This window comes from Charadrius vociferus, unplaced genomic scaffold (assembly GCF_000708025.1).
Source record: "Charadrius vociferus isolate BGI_N301 unplaced genomic scaffold, ASM70802v2 scaffold59, whole genome shotgun sequence".
Classification (NCBI taxonomy): domain Eukaryota; kingdom Metazoa; phylum Chordata; class Aves; order Charadriiformes; family Charadriidae; genus Charadrius; species Charadrius vociferus.
In genome coordinates, this window is record NW_009661371.1 from 6,538,975 (window position 1) to 6,558,640 (window position 19,666).

The window sequence follows — 19,666 nt, forward strand, 5'->3', positions numbered from 1 at the left end:
TGTATCACAGACAGCTGAACTCCCAGGAGCAGATATTTCAGGATTAAGGCTCCAGAAACTAGAATGAGTACAGAAGAGGATTATTAGATTGAAAAAGCAGTGAAAATATTTCCCCGCTGGAGAAAATTAAAAGCATTTGGATGTTTAGCTTCTCCCAGTCTTTGTTACACTGGCTATTTTATACTTAGGAAAAAGAGGCAGGGAGGTACGTCTGCTAAGAGACAAGGATAGCATAAAACCAAATGGATGCTGATGTAGATCAGAAGTTATTAGAAAAGGGAAACCTTGGAACTTCCAGTGGGAAGGAAAAAACACAACTTTCATTAAAATTGGAGCTTCATAATCCTATGGTGGGGTTGGTCCTCCGGTAGCAGAGATTTCTATAATTTAGGAGAATCATTTATATGCATCTATGATGCCTGTGGAGAGATCTGAAAATAGTGGACAATTGATACAGATTACTTGGAATAAGCTTCTGTTGCAATTAAACTTTCTGAGATGCTCCCTGTTCTCATGATGTTCCAGAAAGCAGTCCTGCTCTGGGTCGATGTACAGAGTCAGGCACTATGTACAGCTGAGGCCTCTCATCCTTCCTGTGTGAGGATTCCTATGAAGAGTATGTGGCATGAGCGCTGCTAGTCCATCTTCAGTTTTAGTCTGGGATACATTTTACATAGTCTTAGAGGATGTTCACAAAATAACAATTTTTCCTGAGAATATGGTGCATTTTATAGTTGTCATTATGTACAACCTGAAGATAGATTGGCAAAGTCTTTTAAAGAAGAGGGGTATGGCATCTTCGACTAGAGAGACACTTGCTTGGTGCTCTTAGTTTTAACCAAAAAAAATAATGTGCTTCCACTCACCGCATAGGACAGTACGGGGTTGGAAACATTGGATTACCTGTGGAAGAAGCGTCTTTTGAGGACCAGGTTTACAGAGCAAACCTTCTTGGCTTTTGGCATCATGCTGATGAGATGCTGAAGAAACTTCTGTTAGGGACTCTTAGCATGTGTTGTGAAGCAGGGATTGCTGTGTTCTACTTAACTGTGGGATACAACGTTCTTTATTCTGGTGCTCTGAGTCTAAAACTTTGAGCCCTGACTAGACTTGGAAGCATGCATGTCTTCTGTAGACTATTCTTGTGTACATTCGTATGCATGAGATTGAAAGGATGTAGTTAGCAGAATCGTTCTTACGATTCTATTCTGAGTAGCAGCGTCTGTTGCTACGCTTCTGTTACCTTGGCTGCTATGAATTTCATGGTGTTCTCAAAAGCAGTTATTTAAGCATAAAATTGACAAGTAAATCAGATTTTAAAAAAAAATTGATTCTGCAATGTTTAGCTTCTGCTGGTTCTTCAACTAGCAGAGCTTGTATCCATCCCTCTGTAATAAGACTAGGTTTCTGCTTGACCTTGTTAGGCCATTAGCAAAGACCTTTTGTCCCAAGCTAAAAAAATCACAACATGGCATTGTGAATTGAAGCAATAATTTAGAAAACTAATTCTTGCTAAATATTTTTGTTTCATTTTCTTGAGAAATTGCCATTGTTCTTTTAAGCGAACGTAAGACACAGCTATTTCCAAGCTCCCATGCTCCGCATTGCTCTAAACTAACAGGTTATCCATTCAGAAAGAAGCTACATTTCTTGAGAGTTCAAGCTGGTTTTATAGCACTATCACATCAGAAAGGTGCAGATACTCCATTTAGTTTATTAAAAAATATCATCATCTATTTTGTGGAACAGAAGTAGTTGGCCTAAACCAGACGAAAGACACTTATGAGACTCGATATATTTGATTGTGATGTTTTGTTTCACACACTAATATACCTTAGATTACTGTCATGAAAAGATCTAGGGAATATGAGGGGGTTTTCTCTTTTTTCCAGCCACAGCCTCTGGCACTGATAAGCTCTGGCCCGTTTTTCTTACTTGTTAATGTGGCTTTGGGAAGATCTTTGGGAGAAGATTTCTGAAAGTGTACAAAATGTTAAAAAGACTTCTGGAAATGGATATTAAGTGTCATGAGCTGCTGGAACACCTCAGAAAAATGTTAGAAAATGACTGAAGCCTATTAATGATGGAACAGAAATTTAGGCAGTCTTTAACAATGTCATACACAGAGACAGACACTGACAACAGCCATGGTCATAAAACAAAAAGGAGAAGATTGGTTACAGGCTTTTATTTTTGGCCACCATGATTCTCTGACAGGTTTTTAATCTGAAGGAACTTCAGCAGACCTTTGCTTCTCTATTTGTTTATTCATTTAGTAAAGATAATTAAGCCAGAGAAGTTCTGACTGTAGTTATATAAATAAGTGAAATTGTGTTTGTGAATTAATCCACAAATGTTTATAGCATAAAATGTCCTGTGCAGATTTCAGATGTAGCTTTCCTTCTGATGTCACAGAGAAATATAAAATTAGCATCAATATCTTTATGGCCAGCAAGACTATGTGCCTTTTGGATAGAAGAGGTAGGTCAAGTGCTTACTGCTGCTGCATGTATGTGTAATATACATCTCCAGATTCATAATGAAAAATACCAAAGTGGTACATTTACAGCTTTCTGTGCTTTCCATACTGGCATCGTTTATTGTACTTCCAAAGATTTTGTTACTAGCCCCTTTCACGTTGTTCAGAACTTCCTTTTTGTCCTTTTAGTTTGTCCCTGAAGCTGGAGTCCCATCCTACTGGTACGGGGCAGACAAGGACAGATCTTTAGCTATTCAGATAGAAACTGTCTCTGTTGGTTGCGAAAATGTGAAAATCTGTTTTTCATATGCAATTGGAACAGATATTTTAGAAATGTTCTAAAATGGAAAGGATTTTTTTTTAAAGGCAGATTTTAGTTTTGATAATAAAGAAGTAGGATTCTACTTGCTTAGGAAGTGGGAATTTGGGAGCCAAGCCTCTGCAGCTCCTAAGCCAGCTTGTTTCCAGGCTGCCTGACTCTGGAGCCAGCTGGCTTCAATGTCTGGGTAAAGTGGCAATAAGCAGGGCAGGGTTCCAATACAAATTTGTCAAAGTTGCACACTATGTGGAAAGTTCTCATTTGGAAAAAAAATATGTATTTTATTCTCTCTGAAAACTTCCAGCTTGATAGTTCTATCTGTCTGCCTATCTAGGAGATGTTCATGAAGAAAGAAGTATGTTACCTAATGCTACAAATAAAACCCAAGCTAATTTGAGATTTTGCATGGGACAGATGCATGAAATATTTAGTCTTGTCATAAGTTTCATGATGTTTGATGTTAATATATCCAGATTATTGATGCTGATATCCTTCTTGTCAAAAGGAAGCAAAAAGTTTGAATTTCACAAGTATTATTTTTATATATAATAAAATAATGCCTTCTGCCTTCAAAACTTGAACAGCTTTAGCTAAATTTCTATTGACAGACTTAATTGGTGGTTTTGCATTTCCTTGTTCTTTTTCAGTTTCTAATTATTTTGAATAATCCATTTAGCTGCAAATTCAGTTGGCTTCTGCCAAAAGATTATCAATCAGTAAAGATGGTCTCCTTGACGACAAGAGATCTCGTTCTCAAGAGACAAGTGATTTGACCTTACCTCTTTTTTTGATGACTAAAATTTATATAGCAATCTACTCTCTTTTGCTATAATTCATTCATTTGAGGATGTGTTTCCAGGTGTTGCTTGAGAACCTGAGCCTGTAGCGATTGACCACATAGTTTGTTTTAATTTCTCCTTTTTTTCCACTCTTCTTTCGTCACTTGGCCCCATGCCTTATTTTATGCTTTAAGCACAAAGGCTAACATCCAGTACAACAGTTTTAGTTTTTGTTCAAGTGCTGTCTATTTTTGTCAAATTTTCTTCTACAGTTCTCTTCCTAGCATGAAGACAGAAGACAACCTGACATTCCTTATATTACTTTGAAAATTCTCAACTTTGACTCTTAGAGGCTGGATGTCTTCCTATTTAGAGCATGTCATAAATCTAAATCAACTTTTTAAAATAGAAGACTTTTGTATACGAGTCTGTAAAATCAGCTGGGTATTTCCAGTTTTTGAAGCATGTCCTGTTGGATGTGATCCACTGTTGGATCAGCTTTCTCAAGGGAAGATAAAAAAAGGTGTCTGAACCTGAAGATTTCCTTGAAATGACTGTTGCTTCCCCTTTCTGTTTGCTTCTTAACTCAACTTCTGAGTAGTCAGATAGGCTGTTTTGTGGCCCTGTTACCTGAAATTTGGAGTTTATAATAAAACTAATTTATGCAAATTACCTTACTCAAATTCTATTTGCCATATACAAATAGTAAAATTTATCAGATATTTATTTCAATAAGTGTACCTCAGAAAATTCTACTTCAGCTCAAGAAACTGCATATCTGTAGTCTGAAAAGCAAACAGACATAAGGATTGGTAAGGAGTGGAAAAGTAATGGTGGTGTTATAAAAATCAATAGTATTTCTCCTAATTCTTTCTCTCCCATTGCCTGAAATGCGGCAGAAAATAATACGTGTCCATCATAAGAGAATGCTGCAGAACTGGAGGGACTTGTAGCGATGATGATTGATTACATGAATGAAAAGGCTGGTAGGATGCGGGACTGAAAAGGAAAAGACTGTCTACTTTAAATAGAGATGGAGGCTAGAAAGGGATATAGAATAATAAATGATTTTGAGTAGACAGGTTCTGGCTTTCCCTATCATCATATTCAGCATTACAACAGAGGGATATTAATTGGAAACTTATTAATGGTAAACTGGGTAGTAAATTTAGATGTGGGGCTTTTTGTTCAATGAGATTGTGGTATTACTACTATAGGAAGGTATCGAAGTCAAGAATTTAACAGGATTCAAGGGGACTGGGCTGTATCTCACTGAACTCATTGTTTAGTAAAATGTGGTTAAGGTAAAATATCATCCTTTTGGTTACCAGTGGCCTAAACCATGACATAGTGAGACCTTTAAGGGGGGAGGTTTTATTATAATGCTTTTCATATATATTCTTGGACTTTTGTCTGAAGCAATTTGTGCTGCCTGTTTCAAGGAACATGATGCTGAACTCGATAAAGGACAAGAATTTTACTGTGTTAGATTTATCTATTTATGCTCTCTAATCTTTAGCACAGTGCGAAAAAGCTGTTGTACCCTGCAAAGTTCACCTGAAAAATTTAGACTTCTTGATCTAGAAGCATTCAGCCTTCTTTAACTTTTTTTAACAGCTTAAGATAGTTTGTCAAGCATGGGGTCTTAACTATAGTAGCACTAGTGGAGTGATAGAAAAGGCTGTAAAAAATTCTTTAGTTTGAGTATCTTTGACCTTTTTCTACTTATTCTAATTTTGAGTGAATTCTTAAATTCCCAATAACAGTTTTCCCTTCTAACTTCCATTAAGAATAGCTGAAGAGAGGAAGAATAAGTTAGGTGGAGGGAGCTACTTTTTAAGCAACCAAATGGCTTAGAAATCAATTTTAAGGAAGGGAGAGGACAACTGAATAACTGAACAACAACTTGATAAAGACACGTGCTTTATGTTCAAAGAAATGTCTGGTTCTGCAACTAAAAGGTTAAATTTTACCAGTTTTGTTTCCTTTAAGTCAAGGCATTAAAAAACAAAAACTGAGAAAAAAAAATACACACCTTCTACATGTTGTAGAGATTGTGATATGTAATATTTTTATGACCTTGGAGAAGCTCTGAGAAATGCAACAGGATCCAGACTTGTTTGATTTGACCTAAATGGACTGCAAAAGTGCTGGTTAATTCTAATGAATCAGCCATTGTTCATGTTGAACTGTGGGTTTAAAACATGTTTGTCAACAACATACAGAGCATATTCTTTTTCTGGAACCTTTTTTGCTGTATTTGTGTGCATAAAGATAGCAAAATGAGATTTAATTAATTGTCAAGGACAAGTACTGAGATGAAGCAATGCTGAAAATGTTAAACTGCTATGATTGCTACTTTTAGTATAATGTGTTTTAATGTTTCAATCATTTTAAAGAATCTTTAAATATAAAAGCTGTTGGTGAGACCGAACTTTAACCTATATAAAACATAAGGTATTGCTTCTAGATATGATGAAAGAGGATGCATATAGTATCATTTTCCTCGATATTTCTTCTGCTGCTTTAGTGCTTTTTGTGGGATACTATTCACACTGTATGTTAGAGTACTTCTTTTCCTCCAAACAGAACAGCACTTCTCTGATGTCGTACTTAGTGAAGAATACCTCAATCTTGGCGTAGAGCAGGTGTGCAGTCTTATATCCAGTGACAAACTCACGATTGCCTCAGAAGAGAAGGTAAGACCATCTGTATCCCAGTATTCTTTTTATCCTTTTGGATGAGAGAGCGAGCTTGCTCTTACTGCACTTGTACACTTCTTTGGATGCGTTCTTTGTTTCCTCAATGAAATTAGGCATGCATTGTGCTCATGTTTAAAGGGTTTTCCCCAGGAGCGTTGAGGATTTTTTCTCAAAAGTGTTGTCAGTCTGATGATGAAAATTAATTTCAACTCTTAAAAATCCTCAAACTGTATTAAATCACATAACCCTTTGTTCTTGGGGGAAAAAAAAAAAAAGAAACAAAATTAAATAGGAATTCCTTCTCATCTTCAAGCAGAACAAACACAACACATGCTGTGAGTCACATACACAGGAGTTTGGTTTACCGAGGGATAAATAACTCAAAAAATAGTAGTTTGAAGAACAATTATATGCCACCTACTAACTTTAACATGAGCAGTCACACAAAGGTATTAAAACTCTGTATGTATACGTGGGCTGTTTAGCCTAACTGAACAAACATGGGTTGCAGAGGAGATGGCTAGATAGCTTGGTATAACCAAACTTGAGTTTAAATATGTGTTGGCTCACCTTTAGCTAGATCTCATTTTTTTAAAGCCATTTTTGAAACTTCAGTGAGCCCAGTACACCTCTTTGAACCTCTAATGGTTTTCGGGGTGTAGATACAGTCATTCTGAGCTTTTGAATCCAGTTGTGATAAATTTAAAATATTTTGGTTATTCTTTTTTCCAAGGAGTATATAGATGAACTAACACCTCTGTTCAAATGAGGCTAAATTGTATTCAGAAGCCCGTTTGCCTACTGATTTGTATGGCTAGGTAGTATTTTGTGTTAAAACCTTTTTGAAACTTTGAATCCAAGAACTATCTCCTTAAACTGCAACTAGCAAAGTCATGTTGCTGTTCCCATAATACCCTGAAGATCCGGATCTATCACTTTGATACATGTGATGCTGCTTCTGTGGAGTATAATTAAGGTTTTAATGCTCTAGTGTATGCTGAGCTGCTGTGCAATAGAGGAGAAACTAGGCTTGGGATCGCCTCTCCTAGTAGGGCTCACTGATGTTAAGTCGTTTGAATGATGATGTGACAGGTCGATTTTCCAAGAAAGGAAGAAAAGTTTGGGGATCCTTGTTCCTGCTGCTGTGTTGTTTGTTTACCTGCCTAGTTTTATTGAATTTTCACTGTCAATGAAATTACTGTGTGCATTTTGTCAATGTAGTGCAGCTATCCTTGAAACACCAGTAGAGGAGTGATATATAAAGCGACTGGCTACTGCATCTTCAGAATTTTGTAGTGGGTAAATATGGAAATAATGGGAGCTGTAACTGCTGTCATCTTTTCTCACATTAGGAATTTTAGTATAAGCAAAAACTGTTTATGGAGGCACACTGATATTTTCGTACTACTGAATTTATAAGTCAAGGGACTTGCATTTGTTTGTTTCCTGGAAGGTGTTTGAAGCAGTAATAGCGTGGGTAAACCATGACAAAGATGTAAGGCAGGAGCTAATGGCACGCCTGATGGAGCATGTTCGGCTGCCTTTGCTGTCCCGTGAATATTTAGTTCAGGTAAGCAAAAAGGAATACTAATTCTTCTGTATGTGAACATTTCAGCTTATTTTTTTTTTAATGCCAGATGCATAACTTTAGATTTAAACAACAGTGTAATGTAGTGTGTTACTGATAGTAAAAATAAAGCCAGCCACCATTACATGTGCACATGCATACACACACAGAGTCAAATGAGGGACTGCCACATAGAAGATACCATATATAAGTAATTTGTCTGTTTGGCTAACTATTTGTCGTGCTACACTAGTAATCTGAATGATTTATTTATCTGAGATATGGTTAGCTTCCATTTTTAATATCATATTTGATACCACGCTTCTTTTCATAAGTGAATTTTAAATTTCAGAATTGAATCTATTGTTTAAGTTGGTTAGGACTTGCTAACAAAAGAAACATTTCTTTACCTGGTTCGGATATAGTACATTGTTTCAAATTCTGTAAGATCATTTTGAATATTTACATGTCAGCTCAAATATTTAAGATTGAAAATATCAGTTTGCTATTAGCATTGATTAGTAGGTGTAGTTGTAGTAGGAGGTTGGTAGGTGTTTATTTTAGAAATTCTGGTTTTGTGATATGAATTTCCTCCACTTTGTGTAGGCTGTTTTGGTGGGGTTTTTTTTCTGTTTTGCTTTTGTGGGTTTTTATGGTGTTTTTTTTTTTTCTGTTGTGGTTTCTTATTGCTGTGATGTGGTTTACTAGTTTGTTAAACTCTTCTACCCCACTCCCTTCTTAAAGTGTTCTGTGCTCTCTGTATTTGAAAGAAGCAAGAAATGTGCTTGATAGTGAGGAAGTAATTTACCTTGCCTAATGCTATTTCTTCTACTTATTAATTAAGAGAATCAACTGGGTTTATTTCAGTGACTGCATATTGCCTTGACATAAATTTGTGTCTAACTGTGGTTAAACTACAATCTAAAAAACTCAAGAGTAATCTGCATTTGTGTGATATAACACAGACTTTATTACATTTCAGATTATCTGTGTTTTACTTCCTTAACATGCTCAGACCTTGTTAAACTTCTATTAATAAACAGAGAGTTGAAGAAGAAATATTGGTTAAGAACAGCAGTGCTTGTAAAGATTACCTCATTGAAGCTATGAAGTATCACTTGCTGCCAACTGAGCAACGAGCACTGATGAAAAGCACTCGAACGAAATTGCGAACACCCGCTAGCCTTCCAAAAGTAAGACCCTTATTTTTTCAAAGTACTTATTTCTTCCAACTCCACTTTAACAGATTTCATGAGAACATGACCGTCACTTGGAGTATTCCAGTAAAAATTTTTGTACTAGAATTCTTCATCACAAAAATATAACAAGTGATTAGCTTTATACTCCATGTTACTTGATGTAGATGTTTTAGCCTCCCACTTACTCCCTCCATGGCCTCCCCCTGCCCTTTAAAAAAAAAAAAGGGGGTTGGTTTTTTTTTTTTTTGGAAGTTCTTCAGTGTTTGAGAAATATACAATTATAGGCCCGGTGTTAGAGAGGAAGGAAGCCCGTTTCTTTAAAAAAAAGCATCAAAAAAAAACCCTAACAAAGACTGAGTTGGGGCATTTCTTCAATTTTTAGTTAAATATAGTCTCTTTTTTAGAAGATCTTAGAAGAAGAAAACTGAACAAACATCAGATTATTTTCTTTCCAATGAAGTAAAGAAGTTTTCTCATAGTACTATTATGCCAACTGCGGTAACGGAATAGGAGGAGATTCCATTCAGCAGATTTAGCATATTTCTCTCAAAAGAACCAGATAAGGCTGTTCTGTGATGGATGGTCACAGTTCCATTGAACTGATGTTGAATTCTCATACTTGAGGTCAGAGTAGGGTGTGAAGATACAGCAGCATCTGCCCCATCCTTAGGAGCCCTACCTAGACTCTAATCGCTTCCTGCTTTTCTGTCTCAGATATTTCCTCTGGACACAATGATTACAAATTGCGTGTGTGTTTAAAAAAAAAAAAGAATTTTGCTTAGTTTGCAAGACTCAAATTTCTTATTTAGGAGAGCCACCCTTTAATTCTCATACAGAAGCTTGTTTTAACACTTTTTTGACATTTCACATGCATATGTGCAGGTGATTAAAAAATATTATTATCTCCCTTTTAGTTGATGATGGTAGTTGGAGGACAGGCACCAAAGGCAATTCGCAGTGTTGAATGCTATGATTTTAAAGAAGAACGCTGGCATCAGGTGGCTGAATTGCCTTCCAGAAGATGTAGAGCGGGTAAATGATGCCTAATTCTTTCTTGTGGTTGATAATGCTTCAGAAGTTAGGTGTGTGAATAAAGCTTCGTTTGTTCTTTGGAACAGTACTAAAGATATTTATCTGAGAAGGACTAAGCCTTGACTTCAGTGATCATCCTTAAAATTCAAGTTATCTGCTAATGTGGAACAATACAAGTTTGATAGCTTGATCTTAATTTGTGCTCAGTTTGTAAGCTCTGGAATAAACTGCTTTATTACCTCCCATAGACACAGAGGATAAATAAATGTAAATATTACTGCATTATAAGAATGAGTAATTTTACTATTAAAACATCCTTCTATTATTGAATGAGATGAAGACTGTGAAGAAGTGACCAAACGATACTAAAAATGTGAAAATGTGATCTTGAAGCAGCTGAGATACCTAAGCAAGAAGAAATCAGCATGTACGATATTCAGAAGTGTGAGCTATTAGTAACAAAGTGTCAGAACTTCTAGGACTTAATCTGAATGAAGTGGCTCTAGGACTGTGTCAAAAGCCTGATAGTGTAGTGAGTACTGTAAATTGTGTCAAGTATCTGCATGCTTAGGACAGTACGGAATAAAATTAATTGACAAAGAGACTAAAAGGCTCATCTTTTCTCCCCGTTTCCCTGCTCTAGGAATGGTGTACATGGGAGGCATGGTTTATGCTGTTGGTGGTTTCAATGGTTCTTTGAGAGTTCGCACAGTAGATTCCTATGATCCGGTGAAGGATCAGTGGACAAGTGTTGCCAACATGCAAGACCGGAGAAGCACACTGGGAGCAGCTGTATTAAATGGCCTTCTTTATGCTGTGGGAGGATTTGATGGGAGTACAGGTATTTTTGCCTTTGCACACTGCTGATTAGTATGCTGATTTGGCTATTCTTGACATAACTTTATCAAATTTGAATGTCTCTTTCTGGTAGCTGTGATGGAACCAAGCATGAGGGTAGCCTGGCATCTTGTGGTGTGGAATGTGCTTTAGTGGTCACATCCTCCTCCCTGAACAGTGGACTGTTTGCACCTGCCTCAGAGTTTAGGCTTAAGGACTAGTGAATCTTTGACAAGTCCCCTTCAGTATACCTTCTATAGTCAGTCCTTAACTCATGGAAGATGTCAGCAGAAAACTTACCTGGTCTCTTTTGTCCTGTTTGCATATGAAATATATCTCTGTACTTTGATGTAGTGTAAATAGGATTACAAACAGCTTTCTCTGACCTGTGGGAAGGCTTTGGACATACACTGTTCATTCTCTTCACAGATGCACAAAGCCATTTGTGCAGAGATGATTCTTTTCCTTAATAACCATTACTGAAGCATATGTAGGAGAGAGAATTGTGATTTAATTTAAAAGAAAGAAAAAAAAATCCAGGGAAGAATTTTTCAGATTTCCACAAAAGCTTTCATTGATTTACCCATTTTCAGACACTACGAATGGGTTGACTGTAATTGGCTATCTGAAAGACATCAGTTGTGCCTTTTGCACAGTAGTTAACACTTCCTAAAATGAAATAATTTGAATTTTCAAATATGAAGAATTTTCCAGAAGGTAGACAGTATGTTGCACCTAGATTTATAGAGAAAATGATGTTATATTGTCTTCATAGGTTTATCATCAGTCGAAGTTTACAACTTAAAGACTAACGAGTGGTTTCACGTAGCTCCAATGAACACAAGAAGAAGTAGTGTTGGTGTAGGTGTTGTTGGAGGTAAGCTGACAAATGATATTAAAAAGAAAAGGGGAGGAAATTTACCCTACTACCTTTTCTCACTTTTGAAAACATACTTCAGATTTTTGCTCAACCTTGTAATTCAAATGGTATGAACAACACATAATCATTCTACTTTGTTTTTACCAGCTTTTAGCATAGTTGTTTTAAATTTTTTTTTTCATAGTTTCAACTGTGCCCAAGGCCAACCAAGGAAAAGCTCACTAAGCATGCATGCTCTAGGTTATGCATGTCAGCAAAGCTAGAGAGCCCAATTACTGAAGTGAGGACCTTATAAATTGACCTTTAGTGATATAGCACTGCACTATTGTCAACTGTTATCTGTGGCTGACTTTGCTGGTTGCATGCTGGGGATGATCTCAAGGGCAATGCCTGGAAAACTGCTGACTTTCAAGTCAGCTTAGTGGTGAATAGCCTGGATATCGCTTGCACAATGCAGACCTGGGCTGGCTTTTGGTCTTAAAACACTTTTAGGTGTGTGTTTTAACTGCATAGGAACTGCTGCTGTTTCTGATCAGAAAATGCAGACTGTACAAGTGATTTTCATCTGAATTTTGACGTTTCTAGGAAGCCTATTTGCGAGCTTCCAGTGTTGGACATACTTGAATTAGTTTGCTTTTGAGCGATTCTTAATTTAAAACGGGGTAAAGCACCTTTGTATTTCAGCTGGGTAATTCAAAATCTTTTGATTCACATTGTTCTTGTTAGATACTGGCTGCCTTTTACATCCTGAAAATGACAAGAACTATAGTGTGCTATCTTAAACTATTTAAACAATAGAAACCCAGTAACTGATGACAGGTACTGATGAATAGCTAAATTCAGAGAATGATGAATTCCCCTCAGCCTGTGTACCAGTGTAGTCTGTGTGCATTAGAAATTTGTAGGTTTCTGTTGGTTACCCTTCTAGGTAAACTGTATGCTGTTGGTGGCTACGATGGGGCATCACGTCAGTGCCTTAGTTCAGTAGAATGCTATGATGCTAATACAAATGAGTGGACCTACGTTGCAGAAATGAGCACTAGACGGAGTGGAGCAGGTGAGTGGACAAGAATCAACTGTCCTTGTAAAAGTGAAACAAATTAATGGTTTTAAAATGTATCTAAAAATATAAAAGGTAAGCTAAAGTCTGGGTCTAATGGAATGTGTTCGTCTTAGATGCCTATATATTCCAGGTTATAAATACAAAACTGTCCTACAGAACAAGGGTCAGTCTGTTAATAGTAAATATCTTTCCTTGCTTTTTCATACTTCTCATATTCTTCTTCTTCCCATAACTTCTGATGTTTTTAACATACAGACTAATATGCATGGATTGTGACAATTTAATATCACCTAAATACTGAAGTATCAAAATCTAGATGGCTAGGATGAAAAAAAAAAGGTCATTTCTTCAAAGATGTCTCTTTACCAGTGTAGGGCTGTTTTTTCTAATAGTGTTTTCAGGTTGACTTTACATGTGAACTGTGACTAGATTTCCACCTCTTCGGAGGACTTGTTCTGCATTCCGATTCACTGCAGGAAATTTTGTCCTTGTTCATTCTTAAGTTTGTATTACTGGTTTCATCCTATTACTTCCACTTATCTACCCTTTGTTTCATCTTCAGTAATTCTTCTCATCACCTGGTGTTTACATCCTTTGGATATGTATAGGCTACATGTTATCCTTCCTTATCGTTTAGCCAAGGTATACCCATTTATTTCTTTATAATCTTAAAAATCCCTTCTTTATTTTTTCATGGATTTTTTTTTTCCTTTTTGCAATTCTGAGTATGTATATTCCTCTTTAAAGACATCAAAAGTGCCTGTGGTATTCCGGTTTTGTTTAATGAAATGATGCTTCCACAGCTCCAAATTGACTTTAGCATTTTCATTATCTATTTATATTATGGACTCAAATCTCATTTACTGTTCACTGTCCTCTATTTGTCTTTTGGTATTTCAGGTTTTTTCAACTCGCAGAAGTTGTTTTATTTCTCTAGATGCATTCCCATGGACTTTTTCAAGTCAAATTGCATGATATTACTTTTCTACGTTTATTTTTTTAGTTGTTTAAGTCACTTTTTTGCCAAGTACTCAATGGTGCTTTTTAGCAACACCCTTCAAATATCTACTAGTGATTGCATTAATGTGCTTCATAATGGGAAGAGATGTTGCTACAAATAAAACTGGATGGACTTCTAGTGTGCTCAGCAGATGATTAATAGTTATCCCAACTTTTCGTCTTGCCTTCCATTATTCTTTAATAACTCTGGACAGTTTTTAATCTGCATAATGATGTTTAAATTAAGTCCAAATTATTTCAAAAGAAATATATACAAGTATTAAAATCATTACCAAAATTAAGATATTTAGTTTGTGATGCTTCCATTATACGCTTACAAAATCAGCAAGCTGCTATGTCTCTTATTGCTAAAAGCAACGTTTTGATTGTGTTTCTAAACGAAAACTATGATGTTAATGAAAGAAACACAGTACACTATATCTCAAGAAAAAGTTGTCTTGTGAAACTTCTACTTACTCAGTCTGTGCATCTTAGAAGTAAATTCTGGATTAAAAACTGGCCAGAGTTGTACTAAGGGTACTGTTAAATACTTCTATCTAATATTGCCAAGTTTTGAGGAAAATATTTCTATAAAATGGGCAAATTACAAGTATCATTATAAAGACAAATAGTGTTGGTGGGTTGTGACAAGGCTTAATTTTGCAATCTGCCCGCACACCCATTTTATCGCAGCATTTTTTTTTAATACTCTGGTTTTGCAAACTATCGTTGTGCTTGTAGCCTATTTATACACTAGATATTTTCAGATTTTTTTTTTAAAATGTTGAATTACTTCTATGACTCTGAAATTTAGTGCCTTAGATACACTAACTGCTGGGATCTTTCTGCCCCTCTCCTCCCTCCCCTTGTCCCAGAGTTCAGGACCATGTTTGTTTACTCAACTCTCTGCTGCCTTTTACCTTGTCTTCTGATTAAAAAGAAAAAAAATGGGGAGGAAAAGTAAGTGTAGTCAGTTATTTTAGATTCATATAATTGAGTACAATAATCAACAGTCTTCTGTGCCACTCTGTTAAATACATGGAAAAGTATATTTGTGTGTGTGGGAGGAGTGGGTAGTAATGTGAAAATCATGACTGTTGATTGAGCTTGGCTGTCGTGGCCGAATATCTGAAACCACCAGAACTGCTTCAACTGGCGATCAGTCCTAGTGGTGGTATGGGTGCTAAATAAAGAGAATTTTGTTCCTGTATTAAACCTTTGGATCTCTAGTCATCTCAAGGAACTTAAGCCCATCTCTTCTGTTCCTACTGCTTCAGCTTCATTCAAAAGCAACTTCAGAGGTTAACCCTCAGTTACTCTTCTTTAGTACCAACTGCTTCTCAGTTGATCAATACGGGGACAGATCTGTTTCCAGCAACATACTGGGATGAGGAACTTCAGATCCAGATATAGGCCATTTGGGAGGGATGACAGATTTAAGACAGGGTCCTGAAAAATGGGCAGGAAAGAGAAATTAACAAAGAAAGGAGAACTCAGAAGACGGCAACAAGAGGATACAGACGGAAGGAGCAAGAAATAAGGTAGGACTTGGAAACTGGGTGTGGGATGAAGGGAAAATGAAGCACCAAAGAGGAATGGAGGACATTATTAAAAATAAGGAGCTATCAAAATAAAAATGGCTATATGGCAGAGGGAAAACTACACACTGAATAGGAAGGTTGGTAACTATACAGAAAGCCTGGGTGGGGGGCTTTATATCATATCACTTTAAATATCTTAGCCCTCCTTCTATCTCTGTAATGTTTAATGCTACAAAAATGAATGTTGTATTATCCTGTCTAATAAAGTGTGATCAGAGTGGGAGAAAGAAAAGCTGTCACACTATACTGCGACATGATAGCTAGAAATAATAGCAATAAAAGAGGAATTAAATTAACTGGGAACGATATGGGGAAATGTTGGTAGTGAATATCACTAATAAAGCATTAGATAGCATGATTTATAAAGAAGTGTCCTATTAAGAAGCTATTTTTCAGACTTGCAGTAACAATTAACTCTTCCATGTTTCTTTCCCCTCTTCCTTTAATTATTAAAATCTGCCTTTTTCATAAGAAAATGTAGTTCTTTCAGCATGAGTCATTTCTCTCCCCATATAGGAATGGCTCTTACATACAATAGTAGTGGTGCATTTTGAAAGATATTTTAGCTGGCTATTAAGGTTTCAGGGTTCTCTTTTTTTTAACCCAGCATTTTTTTTTTCCCTCAAGGACTTAACACATCTTTTGCATTCCTATTTGCTGTTTTCCTTTAATAAAGATTTTAAGCTGTGCCCTTTCCTTGGAACCCTTTAAGAACTATATTTGCAAATATGTATCTCAGCTTTGAGTTTCATAATCTTAAACGTGACATTAGATTTCCTAATGTACTTTCATAGTAGTGTTTTTTCAATTGTCTTTATGGTCCATCATTCACAAGTTTTAATGCAAGCCCCCCCTGTATTTCTGAAATCTATTATGTTTAGGTTCTAATAGTGCTTTATAAAGTTGAGGAATAAATAAAGAGACTTTCCTTTCTGCTTCCCCTATAGCCATCATTTCAATATGTGCAGCCCAATTAGCAAGCAGATATATACTGGCTTTATTTATTCCTTCATCCCAAGCTTACAGATTGATAAACAGTTGTTGTGAATTAAAGGAGACCCTAGGAATAAAGGAGACCCTTTAATATCCTTTTGGATATTTTGATAACTGAAGCTTGGTTCAAGGAACCTTGGTGTTCTCCTCCAAATCCTGGAGGAGGAAGGTGCTCACTCTAACTGTTTACTTTTGTTTCATATATATGTTTACAAGGTATTCTAACACTTTGGTGGAAACATCCCTATTGTATAATGTCTATCCATTCAGCTTTTATCCTCTGTACCGCACAGTTTTTAGTTTTTAAAAATTCACTTATGCTTTATCATCTTGTCAGATTTCCATTATGCTGGCTGAGCACACTGTCTCATTTACTGTCACTTCTAATTAGACCTAAATTTCAACAGTCCTCATTTTCCTGCACATCATTTTCCGTCCAAAATTTTCTAAGTCTTCTGTTGCAGAACAGCTCTGGTCTTTGTATGCTGCAATATGGTAGATGGGAATGCAAGATGTTTTATCAGTGTCTTGCTGTAGTTACTGTCTTTTTTGCTTTAATGCATCCTGACCCAGATGTTTTCTGAAATAGTTCCTAACATTGACTGGATGAAGGGTTAACGTTAGTGGACATAATATTTGCTGTTTCTCCTCTGTATCAGTCAAACCATTCTCTGGTTAATTTTGAGTATTTTCGTATGTTCACAGGTGTTGGTGTGTTAAACAATTTATTGTATGCGGTAGGTGGTCATGATGGTCCTTTGGTAAGAAAAAGTGTTGAAGTGTTTGATCCCGTCGCCAGTACGTGGAAGCAGGTTGCAGACATGAACATGTGCAGAAGGAATGCAGGTATATGCAACGATTACTTTAAAATAGTGGTAGTATCATTTAGTGTAAATGGCTTGTTCTGGATTTCTGCTGCTTTCATGATGTCACAGAGTAAAAACCATTTTCATATTGGTTTCCTGTCTTTTTTTAGGTGTTTGTGCTGTAAATGGTCTCTTGTATGTAGTTGGAGGAGATGATGGTTCCTGTAATTTATCAACAGTGGAATATTATAATCCAACAACTGATAAATGGACAGTTGTGTCATCTTGTATGAGTACAGGAAGAAGCTATGCAGGTAACGTGGATAGATTTTTTTTTTTTTTTTTTAACAGACGTTTTACAGTGTAACAGCTACGATAAGAAATTTGACAAAACATCCAAACCAAGTCCTGTCTAAGGTAAAACCTAAGATACTAGAATGGGCATGAAGAATCTGATGGTATGTTTTGAATGATGACTTCAATCAATTACTCACTACAAGGAAAAAGATGGTATTAAACTGTAGTCAAGAGGGATTTAGCACGTAAGTGGTGAGTCAGAAAGATGATTCTGGTATGACCAGTCCTTTCTTTAACAAGAGATTTATGTCTCAGTCTATGTGGGTCCAATTCTGCAGTTCTTTGGGATGTGATATTTAGAAAACGAGCCGTTTCAGGAATCTTTTCCTTCAATAATTGCAGTTTCTCAAATGAGTTCTTTAAGTGAACGTTAAGGATATATTTCACTGATAACAGAGTTAAACTTGAATAATGGCAAATTTTTTCAAATCACAGAAGCTTTCAGAACTTTGCTCTGATTCAGACAACTTTGTCAGAGAAAAATTAAGGAAAATATGCTGGTGCACAGGTTTTCTTGATGTTATACTAGTTGCAAGGTATTATATTAAAACTTGATTTTCATATTCTTGATTTTTTTTTTTAAAATACTACATAAAGATTTATGCCTTTTTCTTTTCTCACTCTAGGTGTTACAGTTATTGACAAACCGTTATGATCAGTAAAGGGATTTTCAACTTGATTATGCACTAGAAGCAGTCTTCAACAAGTGTATTTGAAGTGACTGAGTATCTAAGCACTTCTCTACTTGTAGCTGCACCTTGAGTCACAGTGGAAGATGTGACTGTCTACAATTACAGATGACAGATGATGAAGATTACTCTAGGTAGAAGCAAGGCGTAGGATTATTCTGCAGTTGAGCAGAAGCTGATTGAATTTTTGAACTTTAGTGGACCATTTCTTTTTTTATTGCAAGGTCTTCAAAAAAAAAAGCCACTTTCATAAGGACAGACTTATGTCAGTCATGACTGAGAAATGGATTGTCAGTGAAGAATGGTGTGTATTCTGGTGAAAGTAAATTTTTGTCTTATTTTTTCCAGAGACTAATAAACATATTTAAAGAAATGAACTGTCAAGTCTTCATAGTAGGTATTGAATCCCACCTCAGTAATTCAAGCTGGCATGGGGTAAATGTTTCCTTTTATAAAACTTTTGTTACATAACTATAATATGTGCATATGTTTGTGTGAGCATAAGTCGCTTTCTATTGAAATACTTCAAAACCTGATTTTACTATTTATAATTTGGCACAGTACTTTGAATATGCCAGTACTATGTTGTAAAACAGAGTTGTATTTTTTGATATGTAACAATGCTTAACACTACTAATTCCCACTAAAGGAGTGATCAGAGATGGTATAACACTTCTTGAACAGGTGTAATTTCAAGATCTTTTTAATAAAAATGTTGACTGTACTTATGATTTTTTTTTTCTGTTCAATTTTTGGTCACATTTAGATGTTACTTCTTTCTTACCTTTTTATCCAAAAGGTGATTTGGCATGAAAATAACTGAAAATTTATAATGAATGTATGAAATTGCGTTGAACTTGCATGGTACTAAGGCCTATTTATGCGTGTAAACTGAGCTTCTGTTAGCTAATATCTGGGTATACTGTATGTGGCCATGCTTATAAAACAGCTCATTTTTATTCGTTCTTGTATGGCCTCCTTTTAACATGACCAAAGTTATTGTCATATTTGAGACATTTTCTTCAAATAAAAGTTTGTATATTGTTTCCTAATGCCAACAAGTCGCTTAAAACTTGTGTTTCTCCATACAAATCTCAAACCAAATAATCTCAACATCAGTAAAGAGATTGGGGGGGGGGAGGAGGAGGGGGAGGAGGAGAATGGCTGCTGTTCTAAAGATCTGAATGTAAGCAAATTGAAAAGAATTACTAAGGTTTAGGAACTGGTCATGTAAATATCACTGGTTTGCTGCAGGCTGGTTTCTGAAAGCTGTGGTTTTTAGTTAGTTGAGGCAGGGTACACCTCTACGTCCCAGTGACACTACCTGAGCTGCGGCATTAGTATGATGCTTCAGAGTAACGTAA

The 19,666-nt window shown here is 36.1% G+C and overlaps 1 protein-coding gene across 1 annotated transcript in view; it reads left to right on the plus strand.

Moving 5' to 3' along the window:
* KLHL2 (kelch-like family member 2) overlaps positions 1-19,363 on the plus strand; it is a 57,899-nt gene extending 38,536 nt beyond the window's left edge. Inside the window, exons 5-14 of the mRNA XM_009893728.1 lie at positions 6,167-6,276; positions 7,733-7,849; positions 8,890-9,039; positions 9,960-10,077; positions 10,721-10,918; positions 11,690-11,791; positions 12,723-12,851; positions 17,156-17,296; positions 17,427-17,570; positions 18,240-19,363. Of these exons, the coding sequence (XP_009892030.1) occupies positions 6,167-6,276; positions 7,733-7,849; positions 8,890-9,039; positions 9,960-10,077; positions 10,721-10,918; positions 11,690-11,791; positions 12,723-12,851; positions 17,156-17,296; positions 17,427-17,570; positions 18,240-18,268 (1,238 nt within the window). The 3' untranslated portion in view covers positions 18,269-19,363. The remainder of the gene's footprint in view (positions 1-6,166; positions 6,277-7,732; positions 7,850-8,889; positions 9,040-9,959; positions 10,078-10,720; positions 10,919-11,689; positions 11,792-12,722; positions 12,852-17,155; positions 17,297-17,426; positions 17,571-18,239) is intronic.
* Positions 19,364-19,666: the final 303 nt, after the last annotated feature.